Genomic DNA, 21,873 nt, shown 5'->3' with positions numbered 1-21,873 from the left:
AGCATTCTGCCCAAAACATCAGATAAGATATAGCAAATTATTTAGGACCAGATTCTCACACTACTAATGCTGGGTAGTATCTTACTTTATGTGGCATATCATTAAGCCATAGCCTCAGCTGTTTAAAACTGGCATAACTCCACTGACTTCAGTGGAACCACGTTGATTTACACCCCCTCAGGATCTGGCCTATCAACTTCAGTGGGGACACTCATGGAGTAAGATACTAGTCAGCATTAATAGCAGGATCTGAACCTGGTCTTTTGTGAGTTGTATGAAATTAGCTGCAGCTAAGCCCAAATGCATTGTGAAATTGCTAATATTTAAGAGTAAAGTTCAGATTGTTTAATCAGCAGTACAGAGCATGAAACTGTCAAAAATTCATTGTCGAATTCAGTTCAGCTGAAGGGAGAGGCATTGGTACCCAGGGGACTGCAAACAGCTGTACTTAAAATGAGCTGAATCTTTTCCCGAAAGCTTTATCCATCAAAGAATGATTTGATCATTTTCATTCAGACTCTCATAGTTTTCATGCTTGTTAATTTAGATCAGCTTTATGCTTCGAACTACTGGCTGGAGAGGATGCCGAAATACAGACCTTTCACAAGAGAAGTTTTCCTTATATAGGTGTTTCTGCTCTAGGTAGAAGCAAGGGACACCAGAAATCTCCCAAGAAAGCCATGGCCCCAAGATGCTGAGCCTGATTTTCTTGAACAGGTTCAGACAGACAAATTTCAGATAAGTGCCCAAACTAAGATACCGATGCAGATTAATCCAAAACACTGAAGCCCAGATCTGCAAAGTTGGTTAGGATTTCAGTGGAAATTAAGAGCCTAAATACACCTTTGAGGATCTGGGCCTGAAGCGCCCCTTTTTGATGCTTCAATAGTCTTCTAGTTGTTCCTTTGACAAAGAGCAGGATTTAATAAGACAGCAATACTCTGCACCTATATAGCAATTTGCAATCAAAGACTTTTACAAAGGTAAGTGTCCTTTACCCCCATTTTATGGATAGGGTAAATGAGTCACAGAGAGATTATCCTGATTTTCAAAAGCGCTGAGCATCCCCCAGTTGATGGGCGCTCTTTGTCTACCCTGTTGAATTTCCATCCTAAGTGACTTACTTAATGAAAATAGTTACGTACCACAGTCGGTGATGGCTGAGGTACAAGCCTTGGTAGAATGTCAACACAGTTAGTGCCATAGCCAGTATTAGAACTTTAGTTCCCTGACTTCCAGCTCCAGGTTCAATCCACTAGCGATATGGCCCCAAAATATCATACAAAGGTGCTCCAATTTTGAATTCTGAACTGGACTTTGTAAATGGCCCCTGTCTTTATTATGGAGTGAATCCAAATCCCAGATATAAACACCCCTAAACTTTGGGTTGTTGGCAATCCTGAATAAAATGTTACTTCTGGAGCCCATTTCTTTGTCAGATTAATTCTGTGATATTAATATGAAATATTTGACTTATTAAATCTCGCCAATTGGAAATCGAGATTAATGTTTCAAGAGCGAGGGAAACATTTAGCTTTATTCTTTGATGAGAAGACTCATTCTGCTTTTCACACCGCCTGTTGAATCAACATCTGCAGTACAACTATGGCGGTTACAAGCGCTCGCCTTGTGCTTATGACATATCAACCCTAGAATTACTTTGCAAACATTTAAATTCATCTTGTTTTTGTCAATGAAGGGATGAGGCTATTAATGCAATATTACCTGGGCCTCAGATATACATCACACACCGACAGGGAGCCAGAAGAAATGGTATTTAATTATAGTATACATCAAAATAAATTTCATTCCAAAGATTGCTTTCCAGTTCATAATGATTTATTACTTGTCATCCAATAATTCCTACTAATCCCAATGAGGATCGGGACCCCATTGTGCTGGGCATTGTACAAACACAAAAGGAAAAGATGGTCCCTCCCCCAAAAAGAGAATCTGCTGCTTTTATATTTAGTATTGATCATTCTGTTCATAGGAAGACTCTAATGAGGTTTACCCTTTTTAATTGCTCATGGAGTCTGGAATTAAGGCACCAGCTTAAAAAAAAATTCAGAAGTGTCTAAGTGATTCAGGCGCCTGTCCCATTTTCAAGTGACTTAGGCATTTAGGCGCCTAAGTCTCACTTCAAGTAAACAAGATGCAGGTTCCTAAGTCCCTTTTGAAAATGGGATTTAGGCACTTTTGACAATTTTACACCAGATCCTTAGCTAGTGTAAATCAGTGTAGCTCCATTGACTTCAATAGAACTACACTGATATACAATCAGCTGAGGGTCTGGCCCAGTATGCCTTTTTTCCTATAGTAGCTACAAGCTGGGGAGATGCTAGTTGTCTGATTTACGTTCTAGAGTGGTTAGCAGGATGGAGAAAAGTTCCAGTATCCCCAAACTTGGAGTGAGGAGGACCCAGAGGAATTTATTATTTGTGTGCTCCCCTGCTGGCTACTAGTAGATCATCTGGTCTCCTTGCCAAAAGTCTTAATTCTGGTCCCTCCGACATTAAGGAAAGTTTTGTTATTGATTTCAAAGGAAGCAGGATTAGACCCAAGTCTTCTGTTGAGATGAATTTGGAATGGGAAGAGATAAAAAAAAAAGGTTAGCTACGAGCTCCTCCCAAATGGGCCTTTTGCTTAATAATTCTCCCCTCTTCCAGGAACTTTCTTTCTCAAATACCTCTACAGCCAACAAGTAAAGAACAGGCCAATACAGCACCTGCCAGTGCATCAATGGGTGGCAATGGAGATATGCCCTCAAAGCCACCACAGCCCCTTTATGGTCATTTTCCAGCATGTACATTTCTGGTTTAGGGCCAGACTGTGATACCTTTATCCATATTGGACTAAGTAGGACCTCACACTATGCATAGTCCTACTGAATTCAAAGGCATTACTTGGTGAGCAAGACACTACTCAGTCTGGGTCATGGTAGGACAATGAGGCCTTAGTGGCAACGTATCTGGCTGTCAGCATGAAACACTCACACTCCTGGCACTACAGATATTTTATCCAATGGCAGAGGAGGGAAAGCCAGCAACAGGCTAGGAAGTGGCATCAGAGCTATGGCCTTGGCTTGTTAATTGGAAAGGGAAAGTTAACAAGGCTTGCCCTACAGTCACGCACAATGTAAAATAACTGACTTATATTCACAGTTTTTATTGAGCAGAAGACCGGGTGATATTAGACACCAAACCCCTTCCCACTTCCTGAGGTGATATTGGGATTTCACGTCTCACTTTTCCCTCCTGCTCCAAAGAAGATCAGGATTTCTCCAAACCCCTTTGGAGGTATAGAAAGTTCCCACTAAAAAGTGTGGTTACCAGCCCATTCAGGTACACAGCAGCAAATGCTACAGGCTTCCTTGAAAACTGCCCACACCTGTAAGCTGAAAACTCCCAAAGCAGTCCACAGGTTTTAATTCCCTCTTCCCTTGCTCCTAAACATTTTCACTCAAAATGCCTACGTGTCAGGGAATATCATAAAATTTTGAGCTCTGCATAGTGGCAATAGCCACCAGATGGATGGTGCATTTGGGTAGCCTGCCATTGGGTTATGTATCTCATTCCTGGTCCTTCACTAAATTTGGGTTCATATTTGTCTGGACTATTGAGCAAACCACAATTTGTCAGCCTTTAATAGCAGCTGTACAAAGGATGAGCTTATGTCTGTCCTCACAAACACTGGTTGACTATCATCGTTGACTAGGCCCAGGTGTTTCCTCATGATTTTGTTCATTTAAAGAAAGAAAAATAAAGAAAAACCTTCAGTTCTGACCTTTACAAAAAGAGAAATAAGAAAAAGGTTGGCAATATATACAGGTGAGGAAATTGCACTTAATTACAGTAGTTTACATCCATTGGACAAAATTTACTTCTTTAATATAACTCTCTATTTATAGATGGAGATGGAAGGATTGGAGAGGAGAGAAGTTTATCTATATTTACAGTTTAATTGGCTCAGTTCAACAGCACATGTGATTCCTTCTTCCAAACTCCAAGTAACAGCTCCAAGTCTCATCAGTCCATTTGGTGAAGGAATATAACTTAAATATGTTTGATCTTCGTCTTCCTCTTCTGCCAGTCATCAGTACATTTTGTTCTTAATTTTCTCATGAGAGCCAATGCCCTCTCAAAGGCAAATACTTAAAATCCTCAAGACGTCTCTTGGAAATACTGCGTGAAGGAAATGGAAAAGCACAGTCTCTGGGAGTAGGCACTTCGGTCCTGTCAAGTCACAGAAGGGTGGCTATTAAGTCTTGAAGCTCTAGCTCTTTTTCAGGTTAACGGGCGTCTCGCTATGGCACTAGACAAGCTGGCTGAGCTTCACTATGGCAACACCCCTCGGACTTCGTTGGTTACCGGCGTGATGTTGTGGAAAATAAGTTCCCGTTGCTAGGTGCAGAATAAGTGAGGTGTGGAACATCACCAGGCTTGCAGGGGACACTGGGAGAGAAAGAAGCAGGATGCATGAGTTAGAGAGTGTACAAAAAAAATGTTGCAATGTGCAGAGGTGGAGTCACTGGACCTGGATGATTTTATGACACTCGGGATTGAGCTTTCAGGACCATTCAGGTGTTCATAAAACGTTCAGTGTGATACACACTAATTTGTACGCTGCCTTTCCTTCCATAATATTATGGGTGCAGAACATTCTGTCCTGCACAAAGGCTCCAATGTGCCAAGCAGCCTCAGCTCCATGGAGTTCTGCTAGTATTCTACACATCCCAATAAGTCCGTTTATTGACCCAGGCTAAGATCCTCAAAAGTATTCAAGGACCTAACTCCCCTTGAAATGAATGAGAGTTAGTCACCTAAAGGATCTGGATCATAGAGATCAGTCCCGTTTACACCAATTCCCATTAGCCTCAACGAACTCAAGGGGAAAATACTCCAAGATTGCAGATTGGGCCCATAGCTCTTAGAAGATTTTTATGCAACCAGTACACTGGGTCCAATCCTGTCAGCTGACTTGGTAGTTAAGGACACTCATTGGAGCCTAATCCAACTCCCACTGAAGTCAGTGGGTGTTGGATCGTGCCCAAGGTCTCAAGAGTTGCAACGGGGAACACAGTGGGAAAATAGTTTTCACGCCAGATGTTGCAAAAAAAGGGCCTGTGTGTGCCCAGTCGATGGGAGAAATTGTTCCAAGACCAGTTCATTTGCCTTTGCAATGCTGCCAAGATCAGCCAAGCGTATGGAGGTCTGCTGAGTAAATGCAGTCACACGAGTTAAAAGTCGCTTGGGGGGCAGCTCATGTTACATACAGGCCAGGAGTTATGACCCTCTGATGGCTTTCTTGTGACCTATGTAAAATGAGTTGAGGATCTCAATCCCAGATCCACACAAGTATTTAGGCTCCTAACTTGCTGGGCTTCCGTGCCTACTAGGCAGGTGTCCACGTCACATCATCCACGCAACTGGTGCTGCCTTACCAGCACTCTCAGCAGAAAATGGGTAATGGGACTCACTTCTTGTACCTAGATCAGAGTCCCTCCAGATCAGAGTTGAGGCATATTGAGCACTGGGGAGCATAGGAGATGCTTGCCTTGCTGCTGCTTCTGCTGTGTGGCGGCTCACGGAGGACTGCTGTCTCTGGTTTGTCTCACCAGCACTGACTAGAGAGAAGACACTGTGTACAACATGCCCCTCTGCCATTTCTTTTCTTGTCTGCTCGGTTCATCCTCTCTCTTCCCGTCTCACCTCCCCGGCCCCACTCCTGACAAGGCGCATGCTGCATTTCAAGAGAAGCTCCAAACGAGGGAGAGAGGTGAGAGCATACACTGAACCACTTGAACAAGGGCAGGAGGGACAGAGCTGGAGGTTCCATGATCCTTCACTCTCCACGCCCTCCCATCTCGCCTACTCAGTTCTTCAATTTTCAGATTTTGGGTGGAGAACGAGAAAGCCTGGGGTGACCTTGTAGATTCAGTGAAACATCATAACAGGGAGATAAGGAGCTGCCAGGAGGCCACTAGGACATGTCATTAGGGATGGGCCTCACCGCTATCAGATGTTTGCTAATGCAATAAAATGGTGGCTCAGCCTTAAGTGTTGTCAAAGGAACTGGGAATTATTTACCCCTTCCAAGTCTAAACATAAACATCTGATAAGAGATCAGCAGTGTGGTGCTCAGAGCTGAGGCTGACGAGCCCAACCCAAAGGGGTGGCTTAACCGCTTAACATGGCATTCTGCACTGTTGAGCAAGAGACACTGGCGGTGTTCCTCTTCCTGCTTCCCAGCAGGATGGGGATAGAGCACTACAACTGGCCCATACGGCAGGAGAGGGAGGGCTGCAGTATAGCTCAGAGGGCAAAGCCTACCACCAAGCTACATAGATAAGCCCCATCCACTTTTGCTCAGCTGGAAGGATCCTGTGAGAGGCTAGGAGAGGGAAGATAAACCACAGATAGGCTTTGCATGAAATCTCTCCTGCAAAATGTCTTAAAATCTTATAAATACAGGAATTTGCATTGGGCATTTCAGACTTTCCTGAGAAAGGAGCACCCTGGCCTCCCATTTTTATTGGTCTGTCAATCAATACAGACTTTCCATCTTGATGAAGTCTAAACAGTGGCATTTATCTATTTAGGAATGGGAGTGGAGACCATCTGGGGCATGCCCTCTTCTAGCCCTCTTCCACACACACACACGGAACTCCTTCCAGATACGTTTCTTCTTTTGCACCCATTCTCTTCCTCTTCCAACAGCCCATCCTCATAAGATATTATAATGCTCTTCACCACACACCACCACCACAGCAGTGGCTACCAAGAAAATGGTAGGCTCCTCCTCCTCCTTTGACCTATTTAAGCCACCGCTTGCATGCACCACTCTCCACCATTGGCTGGGATAGCCAATCTGCTCAAGTGCATAAGGTTCCTTCTACTGACTGCTCTGCCAACAGGCCTCAACCCAAGGAGATGCAAGTTTTGGAGATGAAGGTTCTGACTAATTCTCATCGCTGTGTATGTGCAATGAGTAGGTGGCCAGGCTGTCTTACGCATTCAGCTGTGGATGGATACGAAGCTATTTTAGCCCTGGGCCTTGTGCATTTAAGGTGAGTGTGTCTACTTGCACGCGGCTTGGCACAGAACTTTACCATGGGAACCACTAGCATTACGTTTTCAACATCAGCGCTCATATCCTTCTGAACACTCAGAGCAAAACTCCAGTTAGCAACCAGTTTGAGGATGAGGGTCAAAGAAGCACTGTGAAGTGACATGTATGAGATCAGGAAATAAAAACCTTTTTATTAAACAAAGCCTTTTGACTCTTTTTTGTCATGTCAAAATAGAGCGGAAATCGGTCAAATGATCAGCTGGTGTCCTAGGGCCTGATCCAAAGCCCCCATCTAGGGAAAGGCTCCCACTGACTTCCCTGGGTTTTGGAACAGTCCCTTAATGACTTCTCTTCAGAATTCTGCTCCCCTCTTGCTAAAAGCAGTAGGTGGCAATGAAAAAAATATTCAATGACGTTTAGGATGAAAATTATTTCTCGCCTTTGCCGCTAACGGTCAAATGGTGCTTGCAGAATGGATCATAGAAAAGCGGGCCTATCTATGCAAACTTGGGCCTGCACACTTACTAATGAGCTTTGTTTGGGACTGCTGAGGGTGAATGTATTCCAGTGCACAGACCCTTGCATCACTCAACTCCCACGCTAGCCCTACTCTTGTGGACTTAAAATGGTGCCGGGCCTGTGCCCATAGAGAAATTTCATTCTATGCTCAGTACAATTTGCATGAGCAGATGCTATGGTTGAGTAACGTGGTATTTGCTTATTATGCTCAGTGCTTGTTTGCAGGGGATAAAACAAGAGTACATTAAAAAAAATTGAAGTAAAATAGTATGTGTGTGGGGGGAGGGAAACGAGTGGCTTGATTATCTTGGCCAGCCATGCTTCAAGGTAGGCTGATCATTCTCTCCAACGAAGGGCATAAGCCGTCATTAGGCTCCATGACAGGCCTAGCGGGTAGCATCGTGCGCTATTTTGATTAAAAGAACATTTCCTGTATTCAGAGGGCTTGTTTCAACAAGCAAGCATCAAAGTCAACTAGGGGTAAGCCAGGATAATTAATCAAGAGAGAAGTTAGGGCTGAGCGCACACCAGATGGATTGATAAAGCCTTTCAAAGGAAATGGTATTCCCTAGGAGTGCTGATGCGCCTGATTGCCCGACTGATTGAGATTTGTGGGCACAGATAAATGTTTTCCCTGCACACTACAAAGAGTGGGAAACCTGACAGGAGTCGCAGGGGCAGTGGGATTTGGAATTACACTTTCACCTTCCATTTTGTGAGAGAAACGTTCTGTGGCGGGTCCCACACCCGGGGCCAGATCGTCAGCTGGCATAAGTGTATCTCCATCGACTTCAAAGGAGCTCCGCCAAATCACACCCACTGGGGATCTGGCCCACTGACTCCAATGGAGCTGCATCAGTTTACACCAGCTGTGTGTCTGGGTCATTGTACTTGGTCTTACACAATCCTGTTTCTTTCATTTTTTTATGGTGGCAGAGCCTTCCCTTTGCTATCCTCGCAGGGAAACTTTAAGGACATCAGTGAAAATGAACCCAGGCAGCAATTCCAAACATTATTTGCTGTGCATTTGTTGCAAAGATTTTTCTCTTCCCACCGTCAGAGCTTAGCAAAAATAAGTTTATCTGGATACAAGTTCAAGGTTGTCTCCTATTTATCTAGTAATCGATAAGGGCCACATATTTCTCACAGTCCCCAGAGCACTTTTTTTTTTTTTTTAAAGAGCTATTGTCTGATCTGGACACTAAAAATGTAGGGCCTGATTCACCTTCACTGATGTAAATCTGGTGTGACACCAATAAAGATTTGGGGGCTGTGGACCAGATTCACAGCTGGTATAAATCAGCATCGCTCTATTGACTTCAATGGAGGTGGGACAGTTTTTACCAGCTGGAGATTTAGCCCGATAACTGATACACACAAGCTGATGATCTGGTCCCAGATTTGGATCTCATTTCCACTCATGTACATTTAGTCTAACGCCAATGACTCTGACAGTTACTCTGGCTTGTCTCGCTTGCAGTTTAGAGCTGGTCTCTCAGTAGAATCATTCATTGTCATTTTCAGTAAGCCTTGAATGACACCAAAAAGTCATTTTGATTCAAGGAAGTTAAATTGACTTTGATGGAGTTATGCCAGAGATAAACTTGGTCCATTGACTTTGCTGCATTTATCAAAGGCTCTACACACCACCTTCAAAAGACAAGCCTGGGAGCTTGAATTCATAACTTTGCTAGACACTAAATAACATGGTCTTCATAAAGACACGGGATTTATGATTTATTACAACAATCTGTAACCCACTAATCTTGCTCTTTATCCTATGACTACAGGGGTGTTAATGGGCCACTTCATTTTCAATGGTCTTAGAATCTCTGTGTTAACTACGTATGCTAAACCATCTGTTCCATCTTGTCTTTAGCTGGGACACTCTAGGTATCTTTCCCAGACCTGAAGAAGAACTCTGTGTAGCTCTTTCACCACCAGAAGTTACCTCACTCACCTTATGCTTTTTAAAACAAGTCATAATAAACCAGCACAGCTTGGTGTTACATTCTCATGCTAGCCATTTTTGGGGCCAGGTTTCAAGAAGGAAATGAATTGGATTCACAATGGGTGACAGGTGTTGGGTTGAGAGCTCTGGAAAGTGGAGTGACGTCCTCCATATATACACTGAATAGCACAGCCCAAGCCACGCAAGGACAAACTTTCCCCTTCACAGATCTGCCAAGATGCCTTAACTCTGCACTGGGATCACAGATAGAGGTAGGTGGAACACTCACTCTCCACAGCCCATTCACGCTGGGCCCTCTCCTTTGAGTCTGCCAGTAAGAATGCCAGTTACCAACATGGACACTTGTGCACTATGAACAATCCTGAGACCACCCATTAATTTCCACGCAAAACAGTCAGCTGCTGTGGTTTATATAATGGACTGGTCATCCTGGTATTTAGGGCTGAATATCAAACACTATCCACAAATAGCAACACACAGGCCTTTGGATCAGCTTTTGTGAATGCTGGTGTGGTCCCTGAATATCACTCTTAGAACGGTGGAGCTGAGAAGCAGACACTGGGGTCTATTCACCACCAAATGTATTGGCTTAAACTCCCATTAGCAGCAACAAGCGTACCAGGGAAATACACCATTCACACTGAGAGAATCCTATCCCATTTTCCCAGCATGCACCATTACCTGTTTATTGGAAGACATATTGGTTAATGTACTGATGCTGCTGGTATCTGTGACCACCATGGCTGATGGAAACCGGGAAGTGTGGGAATACTGGGGAGGCTCCTGCTTGTGTGCATACACTATGAAAATGAAGGAGAGAGACAGCAATCATATAAATGCCAGCTACAGTTTTCATGCAGATGCAAAGCAGTCAAGCCAAAAGGTTTCCAACACGTTTGTGGGTTGTTGTTTTTGTTTGTTTGTTTTTGTAAAAACAAATAAGGAGGAGTGGTTGGCGTCCTCCTTAGAGGTCTGGAGAATCCACCTGATTTCTCTGCAGCAGCATGTGGAGAGCTGAAGGATTAAAATAGCCTGGTTTGATCCAACAGCTGTAGACCCTCAAACCACTTTCTGGGAGGCCATTCTGCTGGAGAACCAAATGCACAAGCAAGACAATGAGCAGGAGTGCTGGACAAGAGCATTGGAGGCAGCATAGGCAAATATCCTAGATGAAGTCAACGGGTGTTTTGTTTACCAGGCTGACCGGGAATGGAAATGCCCGAATTAAGAAGCAAGCTCTTTGTCCAGCTGAAAAGTGTGAAGCAACTTCCCATCCTGTTTTCCTCAGCCAGAAAAAAAGGTAAAAAAAATTCTTAACTCTGGTTGGTTGTTTTGAAAAGCTTGTCAAAAACTGTTTGATAGAAAATTGGGTTTTCAGCTAAATTTTTTTTTTGCAAAAAATGTCTGCTTTCTGAAGAAATTTTTTATTTTTTATCAAATAATGGAATTCCCCCAAACTGAAATATTTCAGTTATGAAATGCTGCTGAAGTGCCTCATGGGAGTTGTAGGTCAGGTTCATCATGCTTTAATTCTTCTCTGTGGCAGGTCTCCCCAGCCAAACTTCATCTTCCATGATGCACTACTACCATACAACTGCCAGGATGTACTACCTCCTCTCATCAAGAAGAGACCATGATGCATCCTGGGAAATGTAGTCTAACCAGGGACCCTTGTGGAGAGAGGAATGGATGCACGAGGTGCAGTGCTTCTATATGGTGATGCCAACTTTTCCCAGCCTAGCACTAAAAATTTCCCAAATCTGATGAAAAATTCCCAGATAAAGCTTTTTACAGTGCTTCTATATCCTGGGAAATTTCCCCAAACCTGGGAATTTGTGAGTAAAATGTTTCAGCTTGGGAAATTGGGAATTTTCATTCAAAACATTTTACTCAAAAATTCCCAGATTTTGGGAAATTTCCCAGGATATAGAAGCACTGAGAAGGTTCCTGAACTTCATTCCCATGAGGCACCACAGTGGTATTTTACAATCTAACTATTTTAGTTTTTGGACAAAATATTTTGCTGAAAATCCAAATTTTCTGTGCAAAACAAACAAACACACCCCCCACCTCCTTTTCTGACCAGCTTTAGCGTTTAGCAAGATACTCCATCTGCTGCTGCTGTCAAAGCTTAGTTCAAGGACCTATGTTATAATCACCAACCTGCTGGCCAAGGAGAACTGGAAGAGTCTTCCCCTCACAGTCTCTGCTGCTCCTCAGTTGGCCAAAGGCTTATTGTTTAATTACATGAGGCCCCTACCCGGTAAAACTAAAAGCCAGGAATAAAGGCCATGTATTCCATTTGGCAAAACAGATTGTTAGTCACAAGGACTAGGCAAGGTGTTTTAAAAGATTTGTTGTTAAGCCTGAGACATGCTACAGGTAAATTACACCTGAAAATTTAGTAAACATAATGGGAGCATACACTAGTTTACAATTAGACTAGGGTCTTGGAGAATAGTAAAATTGCAATTCACTTATATTATGCAATTAGGCATCAACTGCATTGTTCATTTAAGCATCTTGCAGAACACGATTCCCCAATAATTTGGGGAAGGAAACCCTGGACACACAAGATTTCTTACTCTAATCTAGGTCATAACATATTTTTTTTTTAAAAATGATCATGAGAGTGTAAATGAATCAGGCACAATCTGAAAATTGTTGTTCGTAGAACTGTAATATGAGAAAAGCTCAACTGAAAAAAAACCCATCGACAGACATAAAAACAAAGGCATCATTTGCAGAACATACAGGTAGTTCATCCTCCCCCACATACCTATGTTCTAACTTCCTCCCCAAAGTGCAAAGACCATAATAAGTACAATGAAATGGTTGGGATAGTCAAGGAGACTCAGGGAGTCAGGCACCTAAATCCTATGGACTTTTACGGACTCCCTTTGAAAGCCCTAGCCAATAAATACAGCCATATGGAAAAAAAGTTATCATCTGTTGCCTGTCCAAATGTCCACAGAGCTAAACCGGTTTGTTTTTCACCACCTGCCTGGCCCCCTAGCTCCAACGATCACGTTGAGTGCACTTTAAAGGGGTGGTCCTGTCAATTGCAGTTAGAGAAGAACTCAAAATCTCCTTGGATAGCACAGTGCAGGCAAGCACAGGCGCTATGGGGACATAAACGGAAGATCCTCAACCAAATTCTGCTCTGATGTAAATCTGGAATAATTTCATTGACATTATTCTGAATTTACGCCTGTGATCGAGAGCAGAATTTGGCTCCTGGACTTGCAGGCTGAGTATGAAGGAATAAGTTTATGCAGCGGGAAGGTGCACTCTGTATTCTAAAAGAGGAGCAAACACATGTACTATGGAAGGGTGAGACGGGAGGGGTGTAACAATGGAGAGTGGGCAACATTCATTGCCATGTGCTGGCTCTCTCTGATGAAAGCGGAGTCACTTCCTCTTTGGGTTCTCACATAGACTTGAAAGGTGAAGTTCGGGGGTTTTCATTCCCCTGATGCTCTCTGGGATTAAAAATTCTTCCATGACGCACCCTTTTTATCGGACTGCTTTAGCATTGGAGAGTTTGTGATTCCCCTACGAATCAATCTACTTTGGAAAGGGAATGTCCTAACACCTGCCGGAGAAGATGACCCAGGTCATGAGTTAGAACCAACTAGCCGGAGAGGTGGAGAGGGCAAGGAGGGGAGAAAGCAACGTTAATTCAAAATGTATTTATGACAATTGGCAGTTATAATGCAGCTAAATCCTTCCCTTCAGGCCTCAACAAATACCTGACAAGATCCTTACTGTGTGAATTCTGCAGCTGAGTCACTGTGGCCATAAAAGGCTGCTGTGTCATATGGCTGGGCGACTGCTGCATGAGTGGCTGTTGATGAGGACTGTGTAGCTGCTGGGAAAACTGGACTGGTTGTAAAGCTGCCAGACTTCCGGCAACACTGTTGATAACAGGGACGCTCTGCGCCTGGGAAGTATTTAGACCTATGAGAACAGAGGAGAACGAAACAACATGTCAAGATTTCAGTGCCAGTGGAATCAGAAACTGCTGCAGTGGAATAAAAATCGAGATGAATGTTATCTTCAAACATTGGAGATACCCACAAGGGTTGTGCTGTACACGGTCTGCTTCTCTCTGCAGTGCAGCAGGGTGTGCAGTAAACCCTAGTAAAAAAAAAATCAAAGGGTTTTATCCCCCTCTCAAATACATCTGTTTTCACAGCTTTCAATGGAGTTCCTCCAAGTTTATGCCCAGAGCAGCTGGTCAGATCAGGCCCTAAACACACTGGGTGAAATCCTGGACCCATTGGATTTAATGGCAAAACTCCCATTGACTTCAACAGGACCAGGATTTCACTCACGGCACATAGCCACTGCTTCCCTTCCCCTCTGAACTCGGTGGCGAAACACCATAGCATGCGGCAAAAGACCACACAGTGTGTTAGTGCTGGGCGTGAAGAACGTTACTGTACCCAGCTGGAACTACAGAGGAGGGGGAATTCAGAGCTGCAGAACAGAGTTACTCGCACACTGCTTCTAAACATACCAGCCGAGGGGATAAAAGTCCTATCAACAGGAGTGTATTGAAGCTAGAGCACGGTGAGGCACTTACTTTGCGCGATTGCCATGACGCCAGAGAGCGGTGTCATGATGAGGTTCTGAGATTGTTGTGGGTTGTGATGAGGCAAGCTGTGGATATTGGTCAGGGTACTTACAGGGGGCAGCCCACCTCCCGAAACAGAGATCTGTCAAGAAACCAAAAGGGACAACAGACATCAGAGGTGCAATGGACAGGAGCTGGGTGACAAAACAGCTTCTAGACAAATGAAAGTGACTTTGGCTAGGGCCAGCCATACAGAAATGACCCCCTTCATGCATGACTAGGCCGTTCACAAAAAAGACAAGCAAAATCATCTCACGGAAAGTGACCCAGTCAGTCGGGGGAAATCCACAATTTGTGTCAGTTGGGAGCTCTCTGAGGCAGGAACTTGCTTTTTGTTCTCTGTTTGTACAACACCTAGCACAAAGGGGTCCTGATCCATGACTGGGGCTCCTAGGTACTACTGCAGTGGAAACAGTTAAATAAACCACAGCAGCAACAGTGAGAGGCATTTCATGAAACCTGCTTCCACTGCTCCCATCAGTCTACCAGATCCTAAATTTTGGATCCTCAAGTCACACAGCAAAAACTCATCTTTTGTGCTCAGGCCTTTTCTGAGTAAACAGCAATGTTGCCAGTTCTTGAGAGTTCATTGCAATTTTCTTGGTAGTTAGTGTTCTATTCTTAAAGCCTCAGATCCTGGAGCCATGTGATTATGGGAGAGTCTGAGATTCAGTAAAACAACAACCACAACCACCACCAAAAACCCAATAACTTTCTAGCCCTCATGGTTACAAAAGAAAGGTGGAAAATTTGAATCATAAAGGTTAAAAATGCCAAAGGCAAAGAACAGACCCCAAATGTATTATTTTTTAAAATTTCATTAATTTTTAAGCCAGTTTCATCATTTTAGGGGGCCAGACTCATGATTTTTGAATTGTTGCAGCTGCCAATACTGAAACAGGTTCTAACAGGAATGCTAGTTAAGTGAGTCTGGTTAGGCTCCAATTCAGCAAGGTACTTAACGAAAAGCCCAACTTTAAGCATGTGACTTGTCTCATGGACTTCAAGGGGACTGCTCCTGTGCTCAAAGTTACGACACATGCTTATGTGAACGTCTTGCTGAATCGAGGTCTTGATGTTTCGGACAGCAACCCAATAGTTCATACATGGGTGCCTGAAATGAGGTTATTTAGGCCTAGTCTGGATGGGAGAGACGTCCCAATTACAGCCATCAATATAACTGCACTTCTGCAACCCCTGGTGCAGACAAGGCCAACTGCTTGCCACCACAATGAAGCTTTCCCAGTGCATATTGTGGCTTTCCTTGTCTACAATGCTGAAGGTTTGCACCAGTGTCTGAAATTGGGGTCCCTGATGCAGGCAAGGATTCAGATACCTAAATAAAACCAGTCTGATTATCAGAAGTGCTGAACATCCACAAATTCCACCGACATCAATGGGAGCTTCAGGTACTCAGCCCTTTGAAAAATCAGCCCACTTTTATTTAGGTACCTCAGTGTGGATTTAGAGACACTTCGGGGTTCCAGGTGTGAAATTTTTGGTCTCGGTTTGCAAGTGTATCATGCACATGTGAGCTTGAGATGGGCCTTGCTTTAATTGAAACAAATATATCAATGCATTTCAGAGCATGAGAATGAGTCAGATTTTCTTATCCAGTATTTTCCCTTTTCAAAAAGTTCTTCAAGGCCAGTTTACACCACAGCAGGTGTGCAAGTCAAACAATCAGTCACAAAACCATGGAACTCCTGCAGTCTGGGCTAATTTCAAACTTGAGATTAGGACCAAAAACTTGAACCAAAAGAAACAAGCTAGAGATCACATGACGAAGAAAGTATTCAAACCACATCATTAAAACAACCCTCCACTGAGTTTTCCATAGCTGTGATGGTAAAAGGCAACGAAGGCTCATAAAACAATGACAAGCCCAAACTCCTGATAGGTTCAATAGCATGTGCCTCAAAAAAACCCAACACAACATTATCTTAAGCTGCAATGACTTCCTTGGCTGTTGTTAATTCGATATGGGATATTAGAGAAACATGTTTACTCACTGGAAACCACAGCCCACAGCATATTTGTGTTAAATAACTTGCAAGCACTAGCTAGCTCTGCGGAGGAGATCAGAAATAAACGGGATGACAGCTCCATATTAATGGATGACCATAAATGTTGTTGATGGCGCTGTGCATCCTGCACTCAATGGGGCTGGTTGAGCACTGTGTGAAGATGAGTAAAAGCTTTTACTGCTGTGCATGTTTCTGTGATGGTTAAAATTGGTTCCATTTCAACTGTAACTTGTTAAATTTCAAACAAGCACCGTCGTGCTTTTTCCCCCATGCTGCCCCTCACACTTGGGAGGAGCGGCCTGTAAACATCTGCAAAACTACCTCATTGTCCTCCTCCAAATCCTTCCAGAAAGCTCACCTTTGCTGTGATGGCTACAGAAAATTTAGTAACAGGTAGCGCAGAGACCACTGGCTATCATCCTGCTGACCAATCTCATCTAATTGTGCTACCTCCATGTGTCTGTCTGTCTATGCACCTGCTGTCTCTTGTCTTATATGGAGACTGTAAACTCTTTGGGGCAGGGATGGTCTTCCTTCCGTTTGTACAGCACCTATCACCACGTAGTTCCTCTCTGTGACTAGGGTTCCTAACTGCTATTGCAATACAATAAAATAAATGATATGTTTAGGCTACTACTTCAGAATACTCTCCTGACTTTTAAAAGGAAAGGCTCACAATGCCTTATCAGTCATTTTGTCCATTTGATTTTTAATGCCTGATGTGTCATCTATTCTTCTGGATTATTTTCTATGATTATCCGTGATCTGCTTAGAAATGCATGTCCCAAATTTTGGGGGCATGTGAAATCTGAACATAGGGGGTCGTGTGCAAAATCCAGATCTCTCCTTGCAGTGAGTCAAACCTAATGTTCGGATTGAAAGGCTTTTACTGTAGGAAGTTGTTAGGCATCTGGGTTAAGATTATGTAGTTTGGGCCCACTGATATTTATTATCCATTGCCACCTATCTTTTTTCAAAGGCTCTCATTAGGGAAGTACTAGAATCTAGTTCCCATTGTCTTAATCTATATTATGACCAGGACTCATTTATAGTTCAAAAGCCTGTGTATGGGCCACCATGCTGTCTCTTTCACCAACAGTAGTTCAATAAGAGATATTACCTCACTGATCTTCTCTCTCAAATACCGCGGGGCCTCCAGAGTTAAATGCATAAACTGCTACAGCTTGAACTACAGAGCCTTGTTTACTGGGGCTGTAACTAGAGCTTGGCATTCTCAAAATGTTAAAAAATAAATTGGGTCAGACCAAAGCCTGAGGGTTTTTTGAGATTTTTTGGGAAATTGAAGTTGAAATTTTTTTTCTTTTTAGGTCAATCGAAATGTTTTGTTCAGCTATCCAACATTCTGAACTGGTTTTGAAGGTCTTAAAAAAAGAGAAGAGATTATTTTGGTATAAAAAAGCCCTTTCACAAACTGAAAAAAGGAAAAACCATTTCAATTTTTTAAAGATTTTTAGACAATTAGGTGAAATCGACATGAATTTGCAAAATGTTTTGGTGTCACCAAATCTGTATTATTCCACTCAGCTTGAGCAGTAACAGATTCATATCCTCTGTGTGTGTGTGTGTGTGTGTGTGTGTGTGTAGAGAGAGAGAGAGTGTGTGTGTGTGGGGGGGGTCAGACAGGGGAAGGGGCTTGCTTGTAAAGAAACTGCTTCCCTGGTGAAACTTAGAACTTTGTTGGGCTTCAGAAAAAAAAAATAAGTGAATGAGCATTTTATCAACACGAATGTCATCGGCAGCGAAAAACAAACAGTGATCCACCCACTGCGCTACTTTACAAGGCATTCAATCAATAAAATGAGAACGGGCCTGTGTCAGGTTTATTGGCTGGGTTCAGAATGTGCACCACTACCTGGCGGGGAAAGCTACGCTCAGAGCGCCGCCTCTGACTCCTGGCAGCTGGGATTTTTTTTTTTACCCCGCCCCCCTCCTCCAGCCCTACAATGCTTCATTGTTTAATGTGGGCCTTGTGTGAAACTAAAAAAAAAAAAAAAGTCTTGTTTGTTTTGCCTGCTGGGCCCTCTTATCTTATCAGCTTTGGAGCTACAATAGGCCAGGTGTACTCACCATTTTACCATCAGGCGAGAGTAAATTGTGGCCTGGGTCCAACCCTGCTGGGGAAACCTGCTGTAGGACGGACTGGCTGGTGGTCACCATGGTGTTGTTGCCATGGTGACTGATTGTCGACGAGGAAGTGACCTCATTGTTCCCCTGCTGGCTGTATCGGACTCCTGCAAAAACAAGGCCAAGTGCGGTGTATTAACAACCCCGAGCTGCCATACAGTCATACACGGGGTTGATTGCACAAACCGAAACACCCTGGCCCCGCCCCTGCCCCGGCCTTCTCAAAGGCCCCACCCCTTCTCCAAGGCCCAGCCCCCTCTCACTTCATCCCCCCCGTCCCCCCCCAAGCGCTCACTCTCCCGCACCCTCACTCACTTTCACCGGGCTGGGATGGAGCTGAGGGGTTCAGAGTGTGGGAGGGGGCTCCAGGCTGAGCCTGGGGCAGGGGAATGGGATGTACAAGAGCTGTGGGGTACGGGAGGGGGCTGAGGCAGGGGGTTGGGGTGCGGGAGGGGCTGAGGGGTGCAGGCTCTGACCGCGCGGTGCTTATCTCGGGCAGCTCCCAGCGACTGGCAAATCAGCTCCAAGGCTCAGGGGTGGCCAGGTGGCTCTGCACGCTGCCCCTGCCTGCAGGCACCACCCCCGCAGCTCTCATTGGCCATGGTTCCCGGCCAATGGGAGCTGCAGAGTCGGCGTTTGAGGTGGGGGCAGTGTGCGGAGTCCCCATGGCCATCCCTGCATCTAGGAGCCAGAGGGACATGACGGTCACTTTCGGGAGCCATGCGGAGCCAGGGCACATAGGGATCCTGCTTTAGCCCCTCTGCACTGCTGACCGGACTTTTAGCGGCCTATTAAAATCCCCCAGATTGGTTTCAGTAGCCTCCGGGAGATCGATTCCAATTCCAGGAGACTCCCGGCCAATCCGGGAGGGTTGGCAACCCTAGTCAAAGCATTTTCATTATATACGGCAGGTTAAAACAGCAGCAAACAATCAGTCAGCATAATATGGTGACGTTTCTGGGGAGAAAAAAGGTCATTTTTCACAGCTTTTATTTAAAATAAATAATAATAGTAATAATAAAAGACACCAGGGATAAAACTCTTCCGATACCGCACTGTCAGAGACCTCTATACATCCGTTACCAAGGCAGCCATGATAGTTCATGATCTTGTTGCTCTGTGCCTTTGTTACTAGTCTTCTGTGTGCGCTTGCAAAAACACCAGGCTTCATTACTGGTGTTTTCTTACAAGAACCACACGAGATGGGCTCAAGCGGGATCTAGATTCCTAACACTCCAAAGCTCATGAGCAGGGCTGGCTCCAGGCATCGGCGTAGCAAGCAGGTGCCTGGGGTGGCCAATGAAGGGGGGGTGGGCGGCACACCCGGCCATTTGGCGGCAATTCGGTGGTGGGGCTGTCACTCCCTCTCTGAGGGAAGGACCTGCTGCTGAATTGCTGCCAATCACGACTTTTATTTATTTATTTATTTATTTTTGGTGCTTGGGGCGGCAAAAACCCTGGAGCCGGCCCTGCTCATGAGAAAGAGCTCTTCAGAGCCAGAAATTTGCTTTGGGCCTGTTTTATCTGAACCCACAATGTTTGAGGCAGGGGGAAAGTTGGGGGTAAGTTTTGGGTTCGCTTCATCTCTCTAATCACTGACAAGAAAAGCAGTGAGAACAAGACATTGGGAAAGGGGCTTGAAATCTTTTGCGCCTTCGTTCTGCTCAGTTGTGTCTTCTATATTACTTAGAATCTGGGGCTCAGAGTGGTTTTGGTTTGTTTCACACTTACTTTCTCAGCCCTGGTTTGAATCAATTTAATTTGCTTAGCGTTTGCTTTTAAAACCTCTCATTTTGATGGCACAGACGTAGGAATTCTGAAGAAAAGGCAGGACTGTTTGGGCTACTCATTCACATGCAGTTATCCGTAATGCTCTTCCTTCTAGCAAACAATTATTTCAGAACCATGTTAAAGAGTTAGAGAAAGCCGGTGATGCACGGAATCCAGTGCTACATGCTTTGCTAGCCAGAATTGGGGAATGTTTCTCCCCTGTCTTCCTAAATTCAGGTTAGGGCAAAGTTTCCAAGGTGCCCTCAGCCAGGTCTTAATTGCATCTGCAATTTGGTTTTCATAATTATTTACATGTGTAAATCAGACAGTTGGATGTCTCGCCCCCCCTGTTTGTGCATGCAAGTGCCATTCCTATGTGCAAATGCAGCGTTTTGCATGCAAAAAAGCCAGCAACCAAAACGCAGACGGCAACTGTAAACCACGTTGGTTTAAAATATGTTGCTGTTGTTGCATTTGGATTTGCTTTTACACCACCGGTTCTTTTAGACAGGTTTCCCACTACTCTGCAGTCACGCCATCTATTGCATCAGATCAGTGACAGGCAGAATGAGAGTGCTCAGAATATGCGCAGCATGGTTTAAGCCTGTCTAATTGCACTTTATGCAACATGTATTCGTTGCTGGGCTGAGGCGTTTCAGGGCTGTAAAACCCTTGATGGAGAGCTTTTGTGCAAGGGACACCTTTCCACAGATGTTTACAACCTTCCCCCCCCCTGTAAAAGCTAGATGAGAGAAAGCCAACAAGAGAGAAAGTACACAATGTGTGCTGACAGGCTGGCATGCATCCAGGAGTCAAAGGCCCCAAGTTTATTTTACTGTCAGTCAAAGTTCTGTCCCCAAATGGGTTGTAAAGACAACCCTCAGCGGAGAAGGCCAAAGCTAGTCAAGGACTCGCAGGGAATCACATGGAAAAACGATGTCACCTCTGATCTAGTCCCAGCTGCTGTTATTTAACTGCAGACTTGACAGCAGGCCTGGGGACTGATCCAGGAAGAACCCCAGTACTCACTTCCCAGATTCCCCTGCACCCAGTTCTTATGTCACTAAAAATGTTTGTAATGTTAGTCCTGGTGCAAGTTGCCAGGCTGGCGCGCTGGTGACTCAAGGCCTCTATTTATCTGCACAATGGAGAGTGGCCGAACAAGATTCACCACCTTGTTCCATCTCTGACCGCCCCTCTCCCTGTGGCTGGGCGATCTCTCAGGGCAAGAGGGCATCCCGTGTCAATTCAGTTCTTGGCCTTGCTATCTTGAACCCTGATCCCAAGGTGAGATCTGTGCAGGTGGACACCAACACCGTCCCAGAGCACCACCGGCTTCAATGGGGTCTGCGTGGGTGCAAGGGTCCACCTACTGGGGATCCAGTTGCAGTGTGCCCTTCACCCTGGTATCTGGGCCTCGCTGGTGAGACAACCCAGCAACGTTCCAAAGAGAATTACTTGGGATGATGTTTTTAATGACATGGACACTCTCCCCCTGTAACTGGATAGGAACCCCCTCCCCTCAACTAGGCTACAACTGCCAACAAGGCATCATACTCAGGAATTTGTCAGTGTTTATGACAATGTTTTAAAAATGGCTGACAATCAGGGCCAAAAATTAACTTCAGTTTTCTGGGTAAATATCAGGGTTGATATTGGAAAACAGGAGGACAGAAAAAAAAGCACCAAATAAGAGAAAAATAAGAGCATTGAAAGTCAAAGCAGTTTAA

General features: G+C 44.5%; 1 protein-coding gene across 10 annotated transcripts in view; it reads right to left on the bottom strand.

The window, feature by feature from the left end:
- Positions 1-1,762: 1,762 nt before the first annotated feature.
- The window catches only part of HNF1B (HNF1 homeobox B), an 84,919-nt gene continuing 64,808 nt past the window's right edge, over positions 1,763-21,873 (bottom strand). For 6 of the 10 annotated variants that reach the window (XM_044993571.1, XM_044993564.1, XM_044993569.1 and 3 more), the window contains 6 exons: positions 18,317-18,480; positions 14,151-14,283; positions 13,628-13,702; positions 13,331-13,522; positions 10,244-10,362; positions 1,763-4,454 (listed from right to left, as the gene is read on the bottom strand). In XM_044993571.1, coding sequence (XP_044849506.1) covers positions 4,434-4,454; positions 10,244-10,362; positions 13,331-13,522; positions 13,628-13,702; positions 14,151-14,283; positions 18,317-18,480 — 704 coding nt within the window. In that variant the 3' untranslated portion in view covers positions 1,763-4,433. Of the gene's footprint in view, positions 4,455-10,243; positions 10,363-13,314; positions 13,523-13,627; positions 13,703-14,150; positions 14,284-18,316; positions 18,481-21,873 lie in introns of all 10 variants that reach the window. The other 4 variants (XM_044993567.1, XM_044993570.1, XM_044993565.1 and 1 more) reach the window with 3 other exon arrangements.

This window comes from Mauremys mutica, chromosome 19 (assembly GCF_020497125.1).
Source record: "Mauremys mutica isolate MM-2020 ecotype Southern chromosome 19, ASM2049712v1, whole genome shotgun sequence".
In the NCBI taxonomy this organism is placed as follows: Eukaryota; Metazoa; Chordata; order Testudines; family Geoemydidae; genus Mauremys; species Mauremys mutica.
Note: the sequence above shows the minus strand (reverse complement) of the source record. Positions and strands in the feature narration are given on the sequence as shown.